We start from the raw sequence: 21,654 nt of genomic DNA on the forward strand, positions 1-21,654 counted from the left end.
AGCTGCTGATTTGGTTGGGAAAATGTAATTTACTGTAAGTAGTCATGGCTAGTTTAGTGAAAGCTGACAGCGTGATGACGTCATATGATTCCTCAGAGATAATCTAGTGAAAGCTGGGAGTGTGGTGATGTCATGTGATTATATCTAGCCAATCTAATGAAAGCTAAGAATATGCTGATGTCATATGGTCCCTCAGAACCAATGTTGTGAAAGCTGGGAGTGTGCTGATGTCATGTGATTATATAGAGCCAATCTAGTGAAAGCTGAGAATATACTGATGTCATGTGATCTCACAGAACCAATGTAACGAAAGTTGGAAGTATGCTGATATCATGCGATTCCTCAGAGCCAATGTAGTGAAAGCTGAGAATATACTGATGTCATGTGATCTCACAGAACCAATGTAATGAAAGTTGGAAGTATGCTGATACCATGCGATTCCTCAGAGCCAATGTAGTGAAAGCTGAAATTGTGCTGATGTCATGTGACCACTCAGAGCCAGTTTAGTGAATGTTGGGGGAGTGGTTGTGTCATATGATCATCCAGAGCCAATAAAGAGACAGTAGGCATTGCAAAATCATACGGTTATCCAAGTCAATGGAGAAAGCTGATAATGCTGTCATGTGTTCTAATATAAAGTTAACACTGGCAGCATGATGGTATCATGTGATGAGCAAGAGCCAATGTCGTGGAAGATGGCAGCGTGGAGATGCCATGTGATCAATCAGAAGCAATGCAATGAAAGCTGGTATTGTGATGATGTCAGGTAAGCCAGTATAGTGAATGCTGATTGTGGAATGTCATGTGATCAATCAGAGCCAATGCTGTGAGAGCTCATAGTGTAATGAGGTCATGTGATCAATCAGAGCCAATGCTGTGAGAGCTCATAGTGTAGTGAGGTCATGTGACCAGTCAGAGCCAATGCCGTGAGAGCTCATAGTGTATTGAGGTCATGTGACCAGTCAGAGCCAATGCTGTGAGAGCTCATAGTGTAATGAGGTCATGTGACCAATCAGAGCCAATGCTGTGAGAGCTCATAGTGTATTGAGGTCATGTGACCAATCAGAGCCAATGCTGTGAGAGCTCATAGTGTATTGAGGTCATGTGACCAGTCAGAGCCAATGCTGTGAGAGCTCATAGTGTAATGAGGTCATGTGACCAATCAGAGCCAATGCTGTGAGAGCTTATAGTGTAGTGAGGTCATGTGACCAGTCAGAGCCAATGCTGTGAGAGCTCATAGTGTAGCGAGGTCATGTGACTAATCAGAGCCAATGCTGTGAGACCTCATAGTGTATTGAGGTCATGTGACCAGTCAGAGCCAATGCTGTGAGAGCTCATAGTGTAGTGAGGTCATGTGACCAATCAGAGCCAATGCTGTGAGAGCTCGTAGTGTAGCAAGGTCATGTGACTAATCAGAGCCAATGCTGTGAGAGCTCATAGTGTATTGAGGTCATGTGACCAGTCAGAGCCAATGCTGTGAGAGCTCACAGTGTAGTGAGGTCATGTGACAAATCAGAGCCAATGCTGTGAGAGCTCACAGTGTAGTGAGGTCATGTGACCAATCGGAGCCAATGCTGAGGTCATGTGTAGCAAGCATGCTCCTGGCAGTACATGGGCTTTCCATTGATGTGATTACCTCATACTTCCATCTCACAGATCATCAATGGATACTTCGTCCATTACTTCGCTCCCAGCAGCCTCGCCAGGCTGCCAAAGAATGTGGTGTTTGTCATTGACTGCAGCGGATCGATGAGAGGACGGAAGATACAACAGGTGACACCAATCATTGGGTCCATTTCTCGTATCGAGGACCCAAAAATTTCATATTGTGAGAAGTCGGTCTAATGATTGTCAGCTCTAAAACCCAGAGATGAAAGGAGCATTGATAACAATCACAATAAAACGATGTCCGGCGTTCACCTGTCAGAGGAAATATGATCCCCGGAGTCATGTCCATTATTGTTTCATTACGAAAACCCAACATATACCATAGCGGTGTACAACACAGACAATATACAATACGTATAAATCTACATTACTGCAACGGAGCTCACAGTCCATCCAAGCTAACTCTGGAAACAGTGAGCTGCTTCTTCACATTCTATAGTGCTGTTGTCAGCCTCTGATTGGCTGCCTGCAGTCTTATACAGTTGTACTGGCTCCTCCCCTTCAGTCTTGTAAGTTGTACTGGCTCCTCCCCCTCAGTCTTGTACGGTTGTACTGGCTCCTCCCCTTCAGTCTTTTGCAGTTGTACAGGCTCCTCCCCTTCAGTCTTGCACAGGTATACCAGCTCCTCCCCTTCAGTCTTGCACAGGTATACCAGCTCCTCCCCTTCAGTCTTGCACAGGTGTACCGGCTCCTCCCCTTCAGTCTTGCACAGGTGTACTGGCTCCTCCCCTCCAGTCTTGCACAGGTGTAGCGGCTCCTCCCCTCCAGTCTTGCACAGGTGTACCAGCTCCTCCCCTTCAGTCTTGCACAGGTGTACCAGCTCCTCCCCTTACCAGCTCCTCCCCTTCAGTCTTGCACAGGTGTACCGGACTCCTCCCCTTCAGCCTTGCACAGGTGTACCGGCTCCTCCCCTCCAGTCTTGCACAGGTGTACCGGCTCCTCCCCTTACCAGCTCCTCCCCTTCAGTCTTGCACAGGTGTACCGGACTCCTCCCCTTCAGCCTTGCACAGGTGTACAGGCTCCTCCCCTTCATTCTTGCACAGGTGTACCGGTTCCTCCCCTTCAGTCTTGCACAGGTGTACTGGCTCCTCCCTTCAGTCTTGCACAGGTGTACCGGCTCCTCCCCTTCAGTCTTGCACAGGTGTACCGGCTCCTCCCCTTCAGTCTTGCACAGGTGTAGTGGCTCCTCCCCTTCAGTCTTGCACAGCTGTCTATGCATGCGTTACTTTCACAATCGGTGCGGCTCCTCCCCTTCAGTCTTGCACAGGTGTACCAGCTCCTCCCCTTCAGCCTTGCACAGGTGTACAGGCTCCTCCCCTTCAGTCTTGCACAGGTGTACCGGCTCCTCCCCTTCAGTCTTGCACAGGTGTACTGGCTCCTCCCTTCAGTCTTGCACAGGTGTACCGGCTCCTCCCCTTCAGTCTTGCACAGGTGTACCGGCTCCTCCCCTTCAGTCTTGCACAGGTGTACCGGCTCCTCCCCTCCAGTCTTGCACAGCAGTCTATGCATGCGTTACTTTCACAATCGGTGAGTCTGAATCACAATGATATGACCACTTTAATAGGGTGTGACTTATCATGTGATTTGAAACTCGCACGGCATGGTAAGTCGCACCCGGTGTGATCGGCACCAAACCTGTTTCTTGGCTCAGCTCGATGTGACGACTTTTTTTTTTTTGTAGACACTTGAAGCCTTCACAAAAATCCTGGAAGACCTCCCGGAGGAAGACCACGTTGGCATATTAAAGTTTAACGAAGAAGTTTTAAAATGGAAGAATAATCTGGTAAAAGCCGCGCCGGAAAATATCAAAAGCGCAAAAGAGTTTGTCGCAGAGATCACAGCGAGAGGAGGTGAATATAGAGAGTATTCGTATGGGGTGGGGGTTGGGGGGGGGGGGAGGGGTGACACTTCAGGGGAGGATACATTGTAATCGTCTATGAGTCTGACATTATTATACGGTGTATATGGGGGGGAGGGGGCTGACACCTCGGGGGAGGATACATTGTAATCGTCTATGAGTCTGATGTTATTATACAGTTTATATAAGGGGAGGGGGAGGAGCTGACACCTCGGGGGAGGACACATTGTAATCGTCCATGAGTCTGACATTATTATACGGTGTATATGGGGGGGAGGGGGCTGACACCTCGGGGGAGGATACATTGTAATCGTCTATGAGTCTTACATTATTATACGGTATATATGGGGGGAAGGGGAGGGGCTGACACTTCGGGGGGAGGGTACATTGTAATCGTCTATGAGTCTGATGTTATTATACAGTTTATATGGGGGGAGGGGGAGGAGCTGACACCTCGGGGGAGGACACATTGTAATCGTCCATGAGTCTGACATTATTATACGGTGTATATGGGGGGGAGGGGCTGACGCCTCAGGGGAGGATACACTGTAATCGTCCATGAGTCTGACATTATTATACGGTATATATGGGGGGAGGGGCTGACACCTCGGGGGGAGGGTACATTGTAATCGTCTATGAGTCTGACATTATTATACGGTGTATATGGGGGGGAGGGGCTGACACCTCGGGGGAGGATACATTGTAATCGTCTATGAGTCTGACATTATTATACGTTGTATATGGGGGGAAGGGGCTGACACCTCGGGGGAGGATACATTGTAATCGTCCATGAGTCTGACATTATTATAAGGTATATATGGGGGGGAGGGGAGGGGCTGACACCTCGGGGGAGGATACATTGTAATCGTCCATGAGTCTGACATTATTATACGGTATATATGGGGGGAAGGGCTGACACCTCGGGGGAGGATACATTGTAATCGTCTATGAGTCTGACATTATTATACGGTATATATGGGGGGAAGGGGAGGGGTTGACACCTCGGGGGAGGGTACATTGTAATCGTCTATGAGTCTGATGTTATTATACAGTTTATATGGGGGGAGGGGGAGGAGCTGACACCTCGGGGGAGGACACATTGTAATCGTCCATGAGTCTGACATTATTATACGGTGTATATGGGGGGGAGGGGGCTGACACCTCGGGGGAGGATACATTGTAATCGTCTATGAGTCTTACATTATTATACGGTATATATGGGGGGAAGGGGAGGGGCTGACACTTCGGGGGAGGGTACATTGTAATCGTCTATGAGTCTGATGTTATTATACAGTTTATATGGGGGGAGGGGGAGGAGCTGACACCTCGGGGGAGGACACATTGTAATCGTCCATGAGTCTGACATTATTATACGGTGTATATGGGGGGGAGGGGCTGACGCCTCAGGGGAGGATACATTGTAATCGTCCATGAGTCTGACATTATTATACGGTATATATGGGGGGAGGGGCTGACACCTCGGGGGGAGGGTACATTGTAATCGTCTATGAGTCTGACATTATTATACGGTGTATATGGGGGGGAGGGGCTGACACCTCGGGGGAGGATACATTGTAATCGTCTATGAGTCTGACATTATTATACGTTGTATATGGGGGGAAGGGGCTGACACCTCGGGGGAGGATACATTGTAATCGTCCATGAGTCTGACATTATTATAAGGTATATATGGGGGGGAGGGGAGGGGCTGACACCTCGGGGGAGGATACATTGTAATCGTCTATGAGTCTGACATTATTATACGGTATATATGGGGGGAGGGGCTGACACCTCGGGGGAGGATACATTGTAATCGTCCATGAGTCTGACATTATTATACGGTATATATGGGGGGAAGGGGAGGGGCTGACACCTCGGGGGAGGGTACATTGTAATCGTCTATGAGTCTGATGTTATTATACAGTTTATATGGGGGGAGGGGGAGGAGCTGACACCTCGGGGGAGGACACATTGTAATCGTCCATGAGTCTGACATTATTATACGGTGTATATGGGGGGAGGGGCTGACGCCTCAGGGGAGGATACATTGTAATCGTCCATGAGTCTGACATTATTATACGGTATATATGGGGGGAGGGGCTGACACCTCGGGGGGAGGGTACATTGTAATCGTCTATGAGTCTGACATTATTATACGGTGTATATGGGGGGGAGGGGCTGACACCTCGGGGGAGGATACATTGTAATCGTCCATGAGTCTGACATTATTATAAGGTATATATGGGGGGGAGGGGAGGGGCTGACACCTCGGGGGAGGATACATTGTAATCGTCCATGAGTCTGACATTATTATACGGTATATATGGGGGGAGGGGCTGACACCTCGGGGGAGGATACATTGTAATCGTCTATGAGTCTGACATTATTATACGTTGTATATGGGGGGGGGGGGCTGACACCTCGGGGGAGGGTACATTGTCACCTTTTAGTCTGATATATTACTATTATATCTTGGATTTCTTTTAGGCACAAATATAAATTCGGCTTTATTAGCTGCAGCCAAAATGCTGAAAAACGACAGAGCGAGCAAAGTGTTCCCGGAGATCAGCGCGTCAATCGTCATCTTCCTGTCTGACGGAGACCCCACCTCTGGTAAGAAGCCCGGAAATATGGCTCCGCCCTCCTGGCCTGATATACAAAGTGGATCTGAACCTAAAGAACAGAAATGTCGCGCTGCCGCTTGTCCGTCCTCAGAAGTGATGGCTGCATTAGCTTTCTTTTTTTAATTCCTTTTCTCCTGGTGATCCTGCCATTAACACACTTCCTGTTCTAGGGTGACAACCTTTACTCAGTGTACCGTGTGGAGGAGCAGTGTTGTCACCCTAAATCAAGGACTACAGATCACCTAAAATGGGGGAAGGTGTTCTGTAGTTCAGGGAGGTAATCTGGGTGGGACTGGTGTCACTGCAGAGGAGGGATAGCTTGCGCTGGATTTCTGGCAGGATCTAGTGATGGCGGGTTTTATCTCAATGCAGTCTCCACCCCTTTCTGTGTGCAAGCTCCACCCCTGAGGATTCATGTTGTTGGGGGTTCCCATTGCCATCCTGCGTTTAACATGTTTCAAAAGCACCGAGCCCCATAAACATGAGCCCCTACCCCTCCTCCCATACCTCCCCGACCAATAGACAGGTAAGCACTGAAGTGGGCGGGGCAGGAGCTGTGACTTGATAGCTGGGGGCCGGTCCCAGTATAGTATGTGGAGGATAACCTCCCCCTCCCCCGTACAGCCATTTTTTTGGGGTGACCAGGAGGATGGCCAATGGCATTGGAGCCGCAGGAAAGGAAATCTCTTTTTATGACAAACATGATACAATGTAACAGAAGCACAAGAAGGGGGAGGGGCAGGATTCTACCAACGGCAGTGGCCAGCCAATAGTGTTCCAGGAGGAAGGCGGAGCTGTTTTTCACAGCTCAGGGGTCTCCAAACTGTCTAAGAAAAGGGCCAAATAACCGTCCTTCAAACTTTGGGGGGCCAGACTGGGGCAAGTGGAAGTAGGAAATCCCCTGATGTCAGTGGGAGGAATAGTGCCCCATCATTGGTGTCAGTGGGAGGAATAGTGCCCCATCATTGGTGTCAGTGGGAGGAATAGTGCCCCATCATTGGTGTCAGTGGGAGGAATAGTGCCCCATCATTGGCGTCAGTGGGAGGAATAGTGCCCCATCATTGGCGTCAGTGAGGGGAATAGTGTCCCATCATTGGTGTCAGTGGGAGGAATAATGCCCCATCATTGGTGTCAGTGGGAGGAATAGTGCCCCATCATCGGTATCAGTGGGAGGAATAGTGCCCCATCATTGGTGTCAGTGGGAGGAATAGTGCCCCATCATTGGTGTCAGTGGGAGGAATAGTGTCCCATCATTGGTATCAGTGGGAGGAATAGTGCCCCATCATCGGTATCAGTGGGAGGAATAGTGCCCCATCATTGGTGTCAGTGGGAGGAATAGTACCCCATCATTGGTGTCAGTGGGAGGAATAGTGCCCCATCATTGGTGTCAGTGGGAGGAATAGTGCCCCATCATTGGTGTCAGTGGGAGGAATAGTGCCCCATCATTGGTGTCAGTGGGAGGAATAGTGCCCCATCATTGGTGTCAGTGGGAGGAATAGTGCCCCATCATTGGTGTCAGTGGAAGGAATAGTGTCCCATCGTTGGTGTCAGTGGGAGGAATAGTGTCCCATCATTGGTGTCAGTGGGAGGAATAGTGTCCCATCGTTGGTGTCAGTGGGAGGAATAGTGTCCCATCATTGGTGTCAGTGGGAGGAATAGTGTCCCATCATTGGTGTCAGTGGGAGGAATAGTGCCCCATCATTGGTGTCAGTGGGAGGAATAGTGCCCCATCATTGGTGTCAGTGGGAGGAATAGTGCCCATTCATTGGTGTCAGTGGGAGGAATAGTGCCCCATCATTGGTGTCAGTGGAAGGAATAGTGTCCCATCATTGGTGTCAGTGGGAGGAATAGTGCCCCATCATTGGTGTCAGTGGGAGGAATAGTGCCCCATCATTGGTGTCAGTGGGAGGAATAGTGTCCCATCATTGGTGTCAGTGGGAGGAATAGTGTCCCATCATTGGTGTCAGTGGGAGGAATAGTGTCCCATCATTGGTGTCAGTGGGAGGAATAGTGTCCCATCATTGGTGTCAGTGGGAGGAATAGTGCCCCATCATTGGTGTCAGTGGTAGGGATAGTGCCCTATCGGCTGGATACGGGCAAGCAAAGGGCCACATTTGGCCCCTGGGTCGCAGTTTGGAGATCACTGATGTGGCTTATTATAAAGTAAAATGAAACATTTCTGAACTTTGTGACTTTTCCTGATCTTCTTGATGTGACTCTGATTGGTTGCCTCTCAGGTGTCACGGATCTCGGCACGATAATGAGGAACGTGAAGGGTGTCATGGAGGGCGTGGCCACGCTGTACAGTTTGGGGTTCGGTTCCGATGTGGATTACGGCTTTCTGGAGAAGATGTCATTGGAGAACGGAGGTCTAGCCAGGAGGATCTATGAGGACTCTGACTCCGCCCTCCAGCTGCAGGTAAAATCATAATATGTGTGTGTGGGGGGTGTCATTGCGGGGGAGTGTCATGGCGGGGGGGGGGTTATGGCGGGGGAGGGGGGGGGTGTCATGGCGGGCCGTGTCAGCAATATGGTCGCCTTCAAAGCGCCAGTTGTATCTGTGAGACTCGATGTCCAGAGCACCCCACCCACCCCCCCTTACATCGGATCTCAAGAGCCCCCCACTATCAGAAATCAAGAATCCCCCCACCCTCCTTTACATCATAGTGCACCCCCCTTACCTTGTGCAGCTGCCAGGAAGAATCTGGGGGCGGAGCTGGGAAACAGTGTAGGGTCTGGAGGAGGACCAGAGGAGGGCTGGAGTCTGCTGAATGCTGAGACCAGGGGAGGTGGAGACAAGGCACAGGATCTGGAGGAGGAGTTCTGTCCTTCTCTCTGCTATTGATTGCTGAGACTAGTGGAGGCGGAGACAAGAGGGGGCTGCGGCTGCATAGAGAGACGCAAGATCTGAGGGAGGAGTTCTGTCCTCCTCTCTGTTGCTGAGTTGGGGAGGGGGTCTGAGATGAGGAGGCGGTCCAAAGCTGCAGGAAAGGTGCGAGGGCTAGGGGAGGTGTAGACAAGGGGGGTGTTGCGGCTGCACAAAGAGACGCAGGATCTGATGGAGGATTTCTGTCCTACTCTCTGCTGCCGACTGCTGAGTTGGGGGGAGGTAGAGATGGGGGGGGGGCACCACTGAAGGAAAGGTGCGAGGGCCAGGGGAGGTGGAAATGAGGGGGTGCTGCAGATGCACAGAGAGATGCAGGATCTGTAGAAGCAGTTCTGTCCTCCTCTCTGCTGCTGATTGCGGAGACCAGGGGAGGCGGAGGCAAAGGGATGCTGCGGCTGCACAGAGAGATGCAGGATCTGAGGGAGGAGTTCCGTCCTCTCTGCTGCTGACTACTGAGTTGGGGGTTAGAGATGAGGGGGGGCCACAGCTGCAGGAAAGGTACAAGGGCCAGGGGAGGCAGGAATGAGGGGGTTTCTGAGGCTGCACAGATTGGTGCAGGATCTGTAGGAGGAGTTCCGTCCTCCTCTCTGCTGCTGATTGCTGAAACCAGTGGAGGCGGAGACAAGGGGGTGCTGCGGCTGCACAGAGAGACGCAGGATCTGATGGATGAGTTCTGTCCTCCTCTCTGCTGCTGACTGCTGAGTTGGGGGGTACAGAGATGAGGGTGGGGGCACAGCTACAGGAAAGGTGCGATTGCCAGGGAAGGTGTAGACAAGGGGGTGCTGCGGCTGCACAGAGAGGTGCAGGATCTGAGGGAGGAGTTCTGTCCTCCTCTCTACTGCCGAATGCTGAGTTGGGGGGTAGAGACGAGGGGGGGACCACAGCTGCAGGAAAGGTGCAAGAGCCACATGAAATGGCCTAGCGGACCCGATTTGACCTATGGGCCTTGCATTTTACACATGTGGCCTAGACCGAGGAGCGCCCTCGTACCCGTTGACATGCTACAGACATATGTCGCAACCCGCATTCCCTACAGATGTAACTGACATCAAGAATTATCATTGAACTTCACTTTTTACGTAGACGCCATCTTTGGTGTTCATTCACTTGCTGTCCCATATTTTGTTGGCTCCAACTATTAGCAGGGAGGTTTAAAACTGGCTTTAGAAAGTATTATTTTGCTGAAAGAGTAGTGGATGCTTTGTACAGACGTCCAGCAGAAGTCAATCAACAGTAAGGGCGGTATTTAATAAAAAAACTTGCAGAGCGTCTCATCCTGTGAAACTGTAGGGGTGGACACAATAGAATGTTATTGGACTGGTTTCTTCCCAGGTCGAATGTTATTCATCCATAAAAATAGAGCGGTTTGGGAAAATACCGCATTATGGCCACTAGATGGAGCCCTGGTAACTATTTCCATCAGGATCCTCAGCTCCATCTAGTGGCCATAATGCGGTATTTCCCTGATTCAGTCTGTTCGGTATAAATGAATGGCATTCGACCTGGAGAGAAAATGACCTGACGTTGGGCGTTGCCTACATTCCCACAGAAGTAAACGCAGTTTTGTAGAATGAATTATTTGTTATTTGTGGTCGTTCTTTTCTGATTTATTGCCTTTTTTTAAGCTAACAAGTCCATAGATTCAGCTTAGGGCGGTTCTTATCTTTTTTTCCCCCAGAATTTCTACAAAGAAGTGGCGTTCCCGGTCCTCCTGGATGTCTCCGTACAATATCCCGACCTCCAAGTGAACGATTTGACCCAGAACAGCTTCAATCATTACTACCAGGGCTCCGAGCTGGTTGTGGCCGGGCACATCGACAATAATGACATCGACGTCCTGACGGCCCAAGTGACGGCTCAAGGCGTGAGTAGAGCGGATGGTCAGCGTTCTCTGGTCACCTTCGCTCACACCAGTATAGAAGATTTGGGGGTCCAGCTATTGAAAGGGGTATCGGAACCGGACCCCGACTGCGCTAGGTACAGTGGGGATGGAAAGTTTGGGCACCCCAGCTAAAAATGTGTATTAATGTGCATAAAGAAGCCAAGGAAAGATGGAAAAATCTCCAAAAGGCATCAAATTACAGATTAGACATTCTTATAATATGTCAACAAAAGTTAGATTTTATTTCCATCATTTACACTTTCAAAATAACAGAAAACAAAAAAATGGCGTCTGCAAAAGTTTGGGCCCCCTGCAGAATTTATAGCATGCACTGCCCCCTTTGCAGAGCTGAGACCTGCCAGTGTCATGGAATGTTCTCAATCATCGTCTGGGAAGACCAGGTGATGTCAATCTCAAAGGTTTTAAATGCCCAGACTCATCTGACCTTGCCCCAACAATCAGCACCGTGGGTTCTTCTAAGCAGTTGTCTAGAAAACTGAAACTGAAAATAGTTGACGCTCACAAAGCTGGAGAAGGATATAAGAAGATAGCAAAGCGTTTTCAGATGTCAATATCCTCTGTTCGGAATGTAATTAAGAAATGGCAGTCATCAGGAACAGTGGAAGTTAAAGCAAGATCTGGAAGACCAAGAAAAATATCAGACAGAACAGCTCGCAGGATTGTGAGAAAAACAATTCAAAACCCACGTTTGACTGCACGATCCCTCCAGAAAGATCTGGCAGACACTGGAGTTGTGGTCACTATTCTACTATAAAGAGATACTTGTACAAATATGGTCTTCATGGAAGAGTCATCAGAAGAAAACCTCTTCTACGTCCTCACCACAAAAATCATCGTTTGAACTCTGCAAATGAACATATAGACAAGCCTGATGCATTTTGGAAACAAGTTCTGTGGACCGATGAGGTTAAAATTGAACTTTTTGGCCGGAATGAGCAAAGGTACGTTTGGAGAAGAAGGGGCACAGAATTTAATGAAAAGAACCTCTGTCCAACTGTGAAGCATGGGGTTGGATCAATCACAGGGAACATCTCACGAGTAGAAGGAAATTTCAGCAAATTTTGGATGGTAACTTGATGCCATCTGTGAAAAAGCTGAAGTTAAAGAGAGGATGGCTTCTACAAATGGATAATGATCCTAAACACACCTGGAAATCCACGGGGGATTACATCAAGAGGTGTAAACTGAAGGTTTTGCCATGGCCTTCACAATCTCCTGACCTCAACATCATTGAAAATCTATGGATAGACCTTAAAAGAGCCGTGTGTGACAGACAGCCCAGAAATCTCAAAGAACTGGAAGACTTTTGTAAGGAAGAATGGGCAAAGATACCTCAAACAAGAATTGAAAGACTCTTGGCTGGCTACAAAAAGCGTTTACAAGCTGTGATACTTGCCAAAGGGGGCAGTACAAGATATTAACTCTGCAGGGGGCCCAAACTTTTGCTGACGCCATTTTTTTGTTTTCTGTTATTTTGAAAGTGTAAATGATGGAAATAAAATCTAACTTTTGTTGACATATTATAAGAATGTCTAATCTGTAATTTGATGCCTTTTGGAGATTTTTCCATCTTTCCTTGGCTTCTTTATGCACATTAATACACATTTTTAGCTGGGATGCCCAAACTTTCCATCCCCACTGTATTTCCGTTAAACTCCCGCTTCCCGGTCCGAACACAGATCCCCGGACACCACTCTGGAACCAAACCAGGAAATAGACTGCGTTATTTTAACACAGACACATGGGGCCCCCTACTGACCCCGGGCCCCCGAGTTTCCGAATGGTCAGTCCGCCCCTGAACCAGAGACACATCAGCAGACACCCCCCACCAAGCCAATACACAAACACATACATCCCATAATAGTTTGCTCCCAAGCAAGACACACAATAGAACAATGGGATGCAACCACATGGCATTAAACAATCCACAACCTCCCCCACCCCAATATTAGGACAGATCACCCTGTACCCCTAACAGGCACAGGGGGACTTACACATAAGAGGGATATGGGGAGCTGAGACAGGGGTCTCCCCACCCCTCCAAAGTGAGCTGGGTTCCATGGGCCCCCCACCCAAAGTCACTCCCGTCACAAAAGGTTTTGGTCTTCTTCAAGAATCTACGGATGACAAGTCTGTGGAATTCCTGTGGGATCTGTTTGGTTGTGGAGTTGAGGGAATATCCGAGAAGTTCATACATGGCAACTGTCTCGAGTCTGACATCTTGGCCCTCTGATGCTGTGTCTGGGGCCATGTGTCGGGATCACAGCATCAACCTTATATGAATTATTGCACATGCTCAGAAACTCAGGAAGGCCTTAGTTGCAAGGAACAGGACCATGAGTCCCTCCATATTGGATGCCAGGTCTGGCCATTTATTGTGGTCAGGGGTCAGGCTTGGAGACCAGTAGCTAAAGCAGTCGAAAGGCTCCCACCAACCAGCAGGATAAGTACAGAAGCAGGTCACCCTGGCGGATGATGTGGGCTCACCCGAGGTGCCTGGTACCTGGTATTCACCAAAGTTCCTGATGGTGGGGATGGGTTTTGCTGCGTGTTAGTACCAGGTCATGGTCCTCATATTCGCCCCACCAGAAGATGAGCACGTCAGGGTCTAGTAGCAGATATAACAGGTAGGGATCAAGTAGGAGCAGAGTCAGTATTAGTACCAGGTCATGGTCCTCAGGAATGCCCCACCAGGAGATGAGCAAGCCAGGGTTCAATAGCAGTTATAGCAGGTAGGGATCAAGCAGGAGTGTAGTCAGTATTAGTTCCAGGTCATGGTCCTCAGGATCGCCCCACCAGGAGATGAGTAAGCTGGGGTCCAATAGCAGATATAGCAGGTAGGGATCAAGCAGGAGCATAGTCAGTGTTAGCACCAGGTCGTGGTCTTTAGGATTGCCCCACCAGGAGTTTAGCAACCCAGGGTCCAATAGCAGATATAGCAGGTAGGGATCAAGCAGGAGCGTAGTCAGTATTAGTACCAGGTCATGGTCCTCAGGATCGCCGCACCAGGAGATGAGTAAGTTGGGGTCCAATAGCAGATATAGCAGGTAGGGATCAAGCAGGAGCATAGTCAGTGTTAGCACCAGGTCGCGGTCCTCAGGATCGCCCCACCAGGAGATGAGCAACCCAGTTATAGTGCTCTGTTATTGATGTTGGTCGAAGGAATAGTGCCTCACTCCTGTGTCAGTGGAAGGAAGAGTGTTCTATTGTTGGTGTCAGTGGAAGGAATGGTGCCTTATCATTGGTGTCAGTGAGAAGAATAGTGCCCTAAGGGCCAGATAAGGGCAAGTAAAGGGCCACATTTGGCCCCTGGGTTGCAGTTTGGAGACCACTAGTATAGATGATCGATCAGTTGTGGTTCAAACAAAACCTGAATCAGGTTCCAAATAAGTGTGTATTACAGAGCAGCAAATGATACAAAGTTGTGCAGAATGGTTTGGGACCAGGGGTGGATTGACATCTCATGGGGCCCCTGGGCAATAGGGGATCATGGGGCCCCTGTGTCCTTGCCCACACTCAAATCGCACCCAAAAAAGCCTATGAAAGGTACCAGGGACATCTCATGGGACCCCCTACTGACCCCGGGCCCTCGGGAAGTGCCCAAGTTCCCCAATGGTCAGTCCTCCCCTGTTTGGGACGCTCTCTCCAATGAGATGACGAGGACAAAAAATGGCCAGTCTTTAAAAATTCTACCAGGGATGCTAAGATGGAAGGGGGAGGGGCAGGGGCACTGGTGACAGTGGCAGTCAAGCTAAGCGTGCTCAGCCAATGGCAGCAAACTCAGCTGAGCTTTTGATATAAGTCAATGAAATCCGTTCCTGCGCATCAAAACAAACAATGTTCGAATTCTTAGTCCGTTCTCCTTAGAAAGCAGCCACAGCCTGAAGAGGAAAGCCTCTCCCCTGCCAGCAATCTGCAGAAAGGGATCCTTGCTCTCTACGTGGAAGCAGTGATCTCTGTGCAGAGGTCTGACACACCCCCTGCTGGGTTCTCCAATCAGTGGGAAGCATGAGCTATGCTGCTTACAGAGTACTAGGTCCATCTCAGCAGGGGGCGTGTCACACACGCATAGAGACCACTGCTTCCACACAGGGAGCAAGGGTCCCCTCCTGCAGTATGCTGGCAGGTGACAGGCTTTTCTACTCAGACTGTGGCCGATTTAGAAAGGAAACAAACTGTAAGGCATTGAATGTCTTTTGTTTCGACAAACCCAGAATGTATTTAGAAGATTGAAGCTGAATCTGACTTTTATTAATTATTCAGCTCCTCATGGGCGGGAACAATCAAAACTCCATGGTGGGCGGGGAGAGAGGTAGGAACCAGGGGCGGACTGACAACTCATGGGGACCCCGGGCAATAGGGAATCATGGGGCCCCTGTGTCCTTGCCCAAACTCAAAAAAGCCTATGAAAAAGGTACCAGGGGTATCTCATGGGGCCCCCTACTGACCCCGGGCCCTCGGGCAGTTTCCAAATGGTCAGTCCGCCCCTGGTAGGAACTATGGCAGGCTGATCCCTCCTCTGAAATCCTCAGTAGATATGGGAAGCTTGTGAGAGAGCCAGAGCCCACTAGGCTCCGCCTGTAAAATCCAAGCAGTATAAGAGTGGAGTGATCCTTTAAGTCTGCGTTGCTGTGGATGACTTTGACGCGGCTCTTCTTGGCAGGCTTCTGAGCAATTCTCTATGAAAGTAGAAACAAATATAAAGGAGGACGACGAGATCGCCCGGGAACAGCGCTATGCGTTTGGAGATTTCACCGAGAGACTGTGGGCCTATCTGACCATCGAGCAGCTGCTGACCAAACAGTAAGTTATCGCGCCGCCGCCGGGGAACCGCCTCCGGGGAACCGCCTCCTCTGAACAGGTTCATGATAAAAGATCGCTTTCTATTTGTCTTCAGAATATCAGCCGAGGGAGAAGAGAAAGGAAACATAACAGAGGAAGCGCTGAGGCTGTGTCTGAAATATGGCTTTGTGACTCCACTCACCTCCATGGTGATCACCACCCCCGAGGATGACAATGACGAGAAGAAGGTTGTGGCCAATAAACCTAAAGAGGACGGTGAGAGACTAATACGTGTCCTGAAAGGATCCGAACATTCATTAGACCTGATGAGGGAGGTTCTGCATGGGCTCACCCTGGTATTGCAGGCAGTCCGTGAATTAGGTTGGCTAGGTTGGACAACCTACATTTAATTGTTTTTTGATACATTGTACAATTGAACAGATCTTGGGAAGAGCAGAATCTGTCAGTCATTAAACTGTGTGAACCATTTGTATGTGGCAGGGCCCCCCCAAACCAGACCTCTGTTATCATCTCATTGGTTGGAGCAACTATGAGCTTGTTGGACATTGCAGTCCAAAACCATGACTGTTAATATAGAGTAGCTCCCCCCCTCATGACCATTAATATAGAGTAGCTCCCCTCCCCTCATGACCATTAATATAGAGTAGCTGCCCTCCACTCATGACCATTAATATAGAGTAGCCCCCCTCCCCTCATGACCATTAATATAGAGTAGCTGCCCTCCACTCATGACCATTAATATAGAGTAGCTCCCCTCCCCTCATGACCATTAATATAGAGTAGCTCCCCTCCCTCATGACCATTAATATAGAGTAGCTCCCCTCCCCTCATGACTAATAATATAGAGTAGCTCCCCTCCCTCATGACCATTAATATAGAGTAGCTCCCCTCCCTCATGACTATTAATATAGAGTAGCCCCCCTCCCTCATGACCATTAATATAGAGTAGCTCCCCTCCCTCATGACCATTAATATAGAGTAGCTCCCCTCCCCTCATGACCATTAATATAGAGTAGCTCCCCTCCCTCATGACCATTAATATAGAGTAGCTCCCCTCCCCTCATGACCATTAATATAGAGTAGCTGCCCTCCCCTCATGACCATTAATATAGAGTAGCTCCCCTCCCTCATGACCATTAATATAGAGTAGCTCCCCTCCCCTCATGACCATTAATATAGAGTAGCTGCCCTCCCCTCATGACCATTAATATAGAGTAGCTCCCCTCCCTCATGATCAATAATATAGAGTAGCTCCCCTCCCCTCATGATCATTAATATAGAGTAGCTCCCCTCCCCTCATGATCATTAATATAGAGTAGCTCCCCTCCCTCATGACCATTAAAATAGAGTAGCTCCCCTCCCCTCATGACCATTAATATAGAGTAGCTCCCCTCCCCTCATGACCATTAATATAGTGTAGCTCCCCTCCCCTCATGACCATTAATATAGAGTAGCTCCCCTCCCTCATGACCATTAATATAGAGTAGCTCCCCTCCCTCATGACCATTAATATAGAGTAGCTCCCCTCCCCTCATGACCATTAATATAGTGTAGCTCCCCTCCCCCCATGCCCATTAATATAGAGTAGCTCCCCTCCCCTCATGGCCATTAATATAGAGTAGCTCCCCCCCTCATGACTATTAATATAGAGTAGCTCCCCTCCCTCATGACCATTAATATAGAGTAGCTCCCCTCCCTCATGGCCATTAATATAGAGTAGCTCCCCCCCCTCATGACCATTAATATAGAGTAGCTCCCCTCCCTCATGACCATTAATATAGAGTAGCTCCCCTCCCTCATGGCCATTAATATAGAGTAGCTCCCCCCCCTCATGACCATTAATATAGAGTAGCTCCCCTCCCCTCATGACCATTAATATAGAGTAGCTCCCCTCCCCTCATGACCATTAATATAGAGTAGCTCCCCTCCCCTCATGACCATTAATATAGAGTAGCTCCCCTCCATCATGACTATTAATATAGAGTAGCTCCCCTCCCTCATGGCCATTAATATAGAGTAGCTCCCCTCCCCTCATGACCATTAATATAGAGTAGCTCCCCTCCCCTCATGACCATTAATATAGAGTAGCTCCCCTCCCTCATGACCATTAATATAGAGTAGCTCCCCTCCCTCATGGCCATTAATATAGAGTAGCTCCCCCCCCTCATGACCATTAATATAGAGTAGCTCCCCTCCCCCCATGCCCATTAATATAGAGTAGCTCCCCTCCCTCATGACCATTAATATAGAGTAGCTCCCCTCCCTCATGGCCATTAATATAGAGTAGCTCCCCCCCCTCATGACCATTAATATAGAGTAGCTCCCCTCCCCTCATGACCATTAATATAGAGTAGCTCCCCTCCCCTCATGACCATTAATATAGAGTAGCTCCCCTCCCCTCATGACCATTAATATAGAGTAGCTCACCTCCCCTCATGACCATTAATATAGAGTAGCTCCCCTCCCTCATGACCATTAATATAGTGTAGCTCCCCTCCCCCCATGCCCATTAATATAGAGTAGCTCCCCTCCCTCATGGCCATTAATATAGAGTAGCTCCCCTCCCTCATGGCCATTAATATAGAGTAGCTCCCCTCCTTCAAAACCATTAATATAGAGTAGCTCCCCTCCCTCATGACCTTTAATATAGAGTAGCTCCCCTCCCCTCATGATCATTAATATAGAGTAGCTCCCCTCCCCTCATGACCATTAATATAGTGTAGCTCCCCTCCCCCCATGCCCATTAATATAGAGTAGCTCCCCTCCCTCATGGCCATTAATATAGAGTAGCTCCCCTCCCTCATGGCCATTAATATAGAGTAGCTCCCCTCCTTCAAAACCATTAATATAGAGTAGCTCCCCTCCCTCATGACCTTTAATATAGAGTAGCTCCCCTCCCCTCATGACCATTAATATAGTGTAGCTCCCCTCATGACCAATAATATAGAGTAGATCCCCATCCCTCCCCCCATGCCCATTAATATAGAATAGCTCCTCTCCCCTCATGACCATTAATATAGAGTAGCTACCCTCCCCCCATGCCCATTAATATAGAGTAGCTACCCTCCCCTCATGCCCATTAATATAGAGTAGCTCCCCTCCCTCATGACCATTAATATAGAGTAGCTCCCCTCCTTCAAAACCATTAATATAGAGTAGCTCCCCTCCCCTCATGATCATTAATATAGAGTAGCTCCCCTCCCTCATGACCATTAATATAGAGTAGCTCCCCTCCCCTCATGACCATTAATATAGAGTAGCTCCCCTCCCCCCATGCCCATTAATATAGAGTAGCTCCCCTCCCTCATGACCATTAATATAGAGTAGATCCCCTCCCCTCATGATCAATAATATAGAGTAGATCCCCATCCCTCCCCCCATGACCATTAATATAGAGTAGCTCCTCTCCCCTCATGGCCATTAATATAGAGTAGCTCCCCTCCCTCATGCCCATTAATATAGAGTAGCTCCCCCCCCCTCATGACCATTAATATAGAGTAGATCCCCTCCCCTCATGATCAATAATATAGAGTAGATCCCCATCCCTCCCCTCATGACCATTAATATAGAGTAGCTCCCCTCCCCTCATGCCCATTAATATAGAGTAGCTCCCCTCCCCTCATGCCCATTAATATAGTGTAGCTCCCCTCATGACCAATAATATAGAGTAGCTCCCCTCCCCCCATGCCCATTAATATAGAGTAGCTCCCCTCCCCTCATGCCCATTAATATAGTGTAGCTCCCCTCCCCTCATGCCCATTAATATAGTGTAGCTCCCCTCATGACCAATAATATAGAGTAGATCCCCTCTTTCAAAACCATTAATGTACAAAACTGGTCATTCATGTCTTTTGAAGCTGACTTTGTACACAGGCATGGTGGAACAGAAAAGGGTCTTCACCAAACTGTAACCAGGTTGGAGGAGCACAATTATCTACCAATGATGGAGTATTACCTGAACATCATCATTTGGAGGGGTCCACATCCTTTTGGCCATGTGGTGTGTCATTTTGGAGTGGGGTGCCCCATTACCATCATTGGTAGACTTCTTTAATCTTGAACCTCCAAGGACACAACTGATGTTGAATGAGAAGACCTGGCTCACCATCGATGTTCCAATTCATTACACAGGTGTTCATGTTAGGGCTCTTAATTTCCTCCACTATTCATGCAAGATTTTGGAGCGTGTCTGTGGGAATTTGTTCCCATTTGTGAGGTCAGGTTCTGCTGTTGGATGTGAAGACCTGGCACACAGTTGGAGTTCCAATTCATCCTAAAGGTGTTCAGTAGGGTTGAGGTCGGGACTCTGTGCAGGGCACTCGAGTTTCTTCACACCAAACTGGTTCAACCTTTAGGGAGCTGGCTTTGCACACAGCGGCACAGTCCTGGGGGAACAGAAAAGGGTCTTCTGCAAACTGTTACCACAAGGTTGGAAGAGCACAATTGTCTACAATGTCATTGTATGATGGAGGATTACCAGGACCCTTCACTGGAGACACCTGAACTGCATCACAGGGGGTTCACATACATTTGGCCATGTTGTAGATAGATAGATAGATAGATGATAGATAGATAGATAGATAGATAGATAGATAATAGATAGATAGATAGATAGATAATAGATAGATAATAGATAGATAGATAATAGATAGATAGATAGATAGATAGATAGATAGATAGATAGATAGATAGATAGATAATAGATAGATAGATAGATAGATAGATAGATAATAGATAATAGATAGATAGATAGATAATAGATAGATAGATAGATAGATAGATAATAGATAGATAGATAGATAATAGATAGATAATAGATAGATAGATAGATAGATAGATAGATAGATAGATAGATAGATAGATAGATAGATAGATAGATAATAGATATATAGATAGATAGATAGATAGATAATAGATAGATAGATAGATAGATAGATAGATAGATAGATAGATAATAGATAGATAGATGATAGATAGATAATAGATGATAGATAGATAGATAATAGATAGATAGATAGATAGATAGATAGATAGATAATAGATAGATAGATAGATAGATAGATAATAGATAGATAGATAGATAGATAGATAATAGATAGATAGATAGATAATAGATAGATAATAGATAGATAGATAGATAGATAGATAGATAGATAATAGATATATAGATAGATAGATAGATAGATAATAGATAGATAGATAGATAGATAGATAGATAGATAGATAGATAGATAGATAATAGATAGATAGATGATAGATAGATAATAGATGATAGATAGATAGATAATAGATAGATAGATAGATAGATAGATAGATAGATAGATAGATAATAGATAGATAGATAGATAATAGATAGATAGATAGATAGATAGATAATAGATATATAGATAGATAGATAGATAGATAGATAATAGATAGATAGATAGATAGATAGATAGATAGATAGATAGATAATAGATAGATAGATAGATAGATGATAGATAGATAGATAATAGATAGATAGATAGATAATAGATAGATAATAGATAGATAGATAATAGATAGATAGATAGATAGATAGATAGATAGATAGATAGATAGATAGATAGATAGATAGATAGATAATAGATGATAGATAGATAGATAATAGATAGATAGATAATAGATAGATAGATAGATAGATAGATAATAGATAGATAGATAGATAATAGATAGATAATAGATAGATAGATAATAGATAGATAGATAGATAGATAGATAGATAGATAGATAGATAGATAGATAGATAATAGATAGATAGATAGATAGACAGACAGATGGATTTTATATATCATACCAGGAAAACCATCCATTGACATACTCCATGCAGTCCCAGTGTCAGGGATATTGAGGGCCGGCATCCAGCAGCAGCAATGGAAGGGACAGCCAGGAA

The 21,654-nt window shown here is 47.3% G+C and overlaps 1 protein-coding gene across 1 annotated transcript in view; it reads left to right on the forward strand.

The window, feature by feature from the left end:
• LOC149443598 (inter-alpha-trypsin inhibitor heavy chain H3-like) overlaps window positions 1–21,654 on the forward strand; it is a 61,123-nt gene that overhangs the window by 11,012 nt on the left and 28,457 nt on the right. Inside the window, exons 7-13 of the mRNA XM_089655508.1 lie at window positions 1,657–1,773; window positions 3,350–3,518; window positions 6,014–6,139; window positions 8,388–8,569; window positions 10,716–10,901; window positions 15,604–15,743; window positions 15,838–15,998. Coding sequence (XP_089511634.1) covers window positions 1,657–1,773; window positions 3,350–3,518; window positions 6,014–6,139; window positions 8,388–8,569; window positions 10,716–10,901; window positions 15,604–15,743; window positions 15,838–15,998 — 1,081 coding nt within the window. The remainder of the gene's footprint in view (window positions 1–1,656; window positions 1,774–3,349; window positions 3,519–6,013; window positions 6,140–8,387; window positions 8,570–10,715; window positions 10,902–15,603; window positions 15,744–15,837; window positions 15,999–21,654) is intronic.

The sequence above is a fragment of the Staurois parvus genome, unplaced genomic scaffold (assembly GCF_062004578.1).
Source record: "Staurois parvus isolate SC_StPar_1 unplaced genomic scaffold, SC_StPar_1.0 ptg000843l, whole genome shotgun sequence".
In the NCBI taxonomy this organism is placed as follows: domain Eukaryota; kingdom Metazoa; phylum Chordata; class Amphibia; order Anura; family Ranidae; genus Staurois; species Staurois parvus.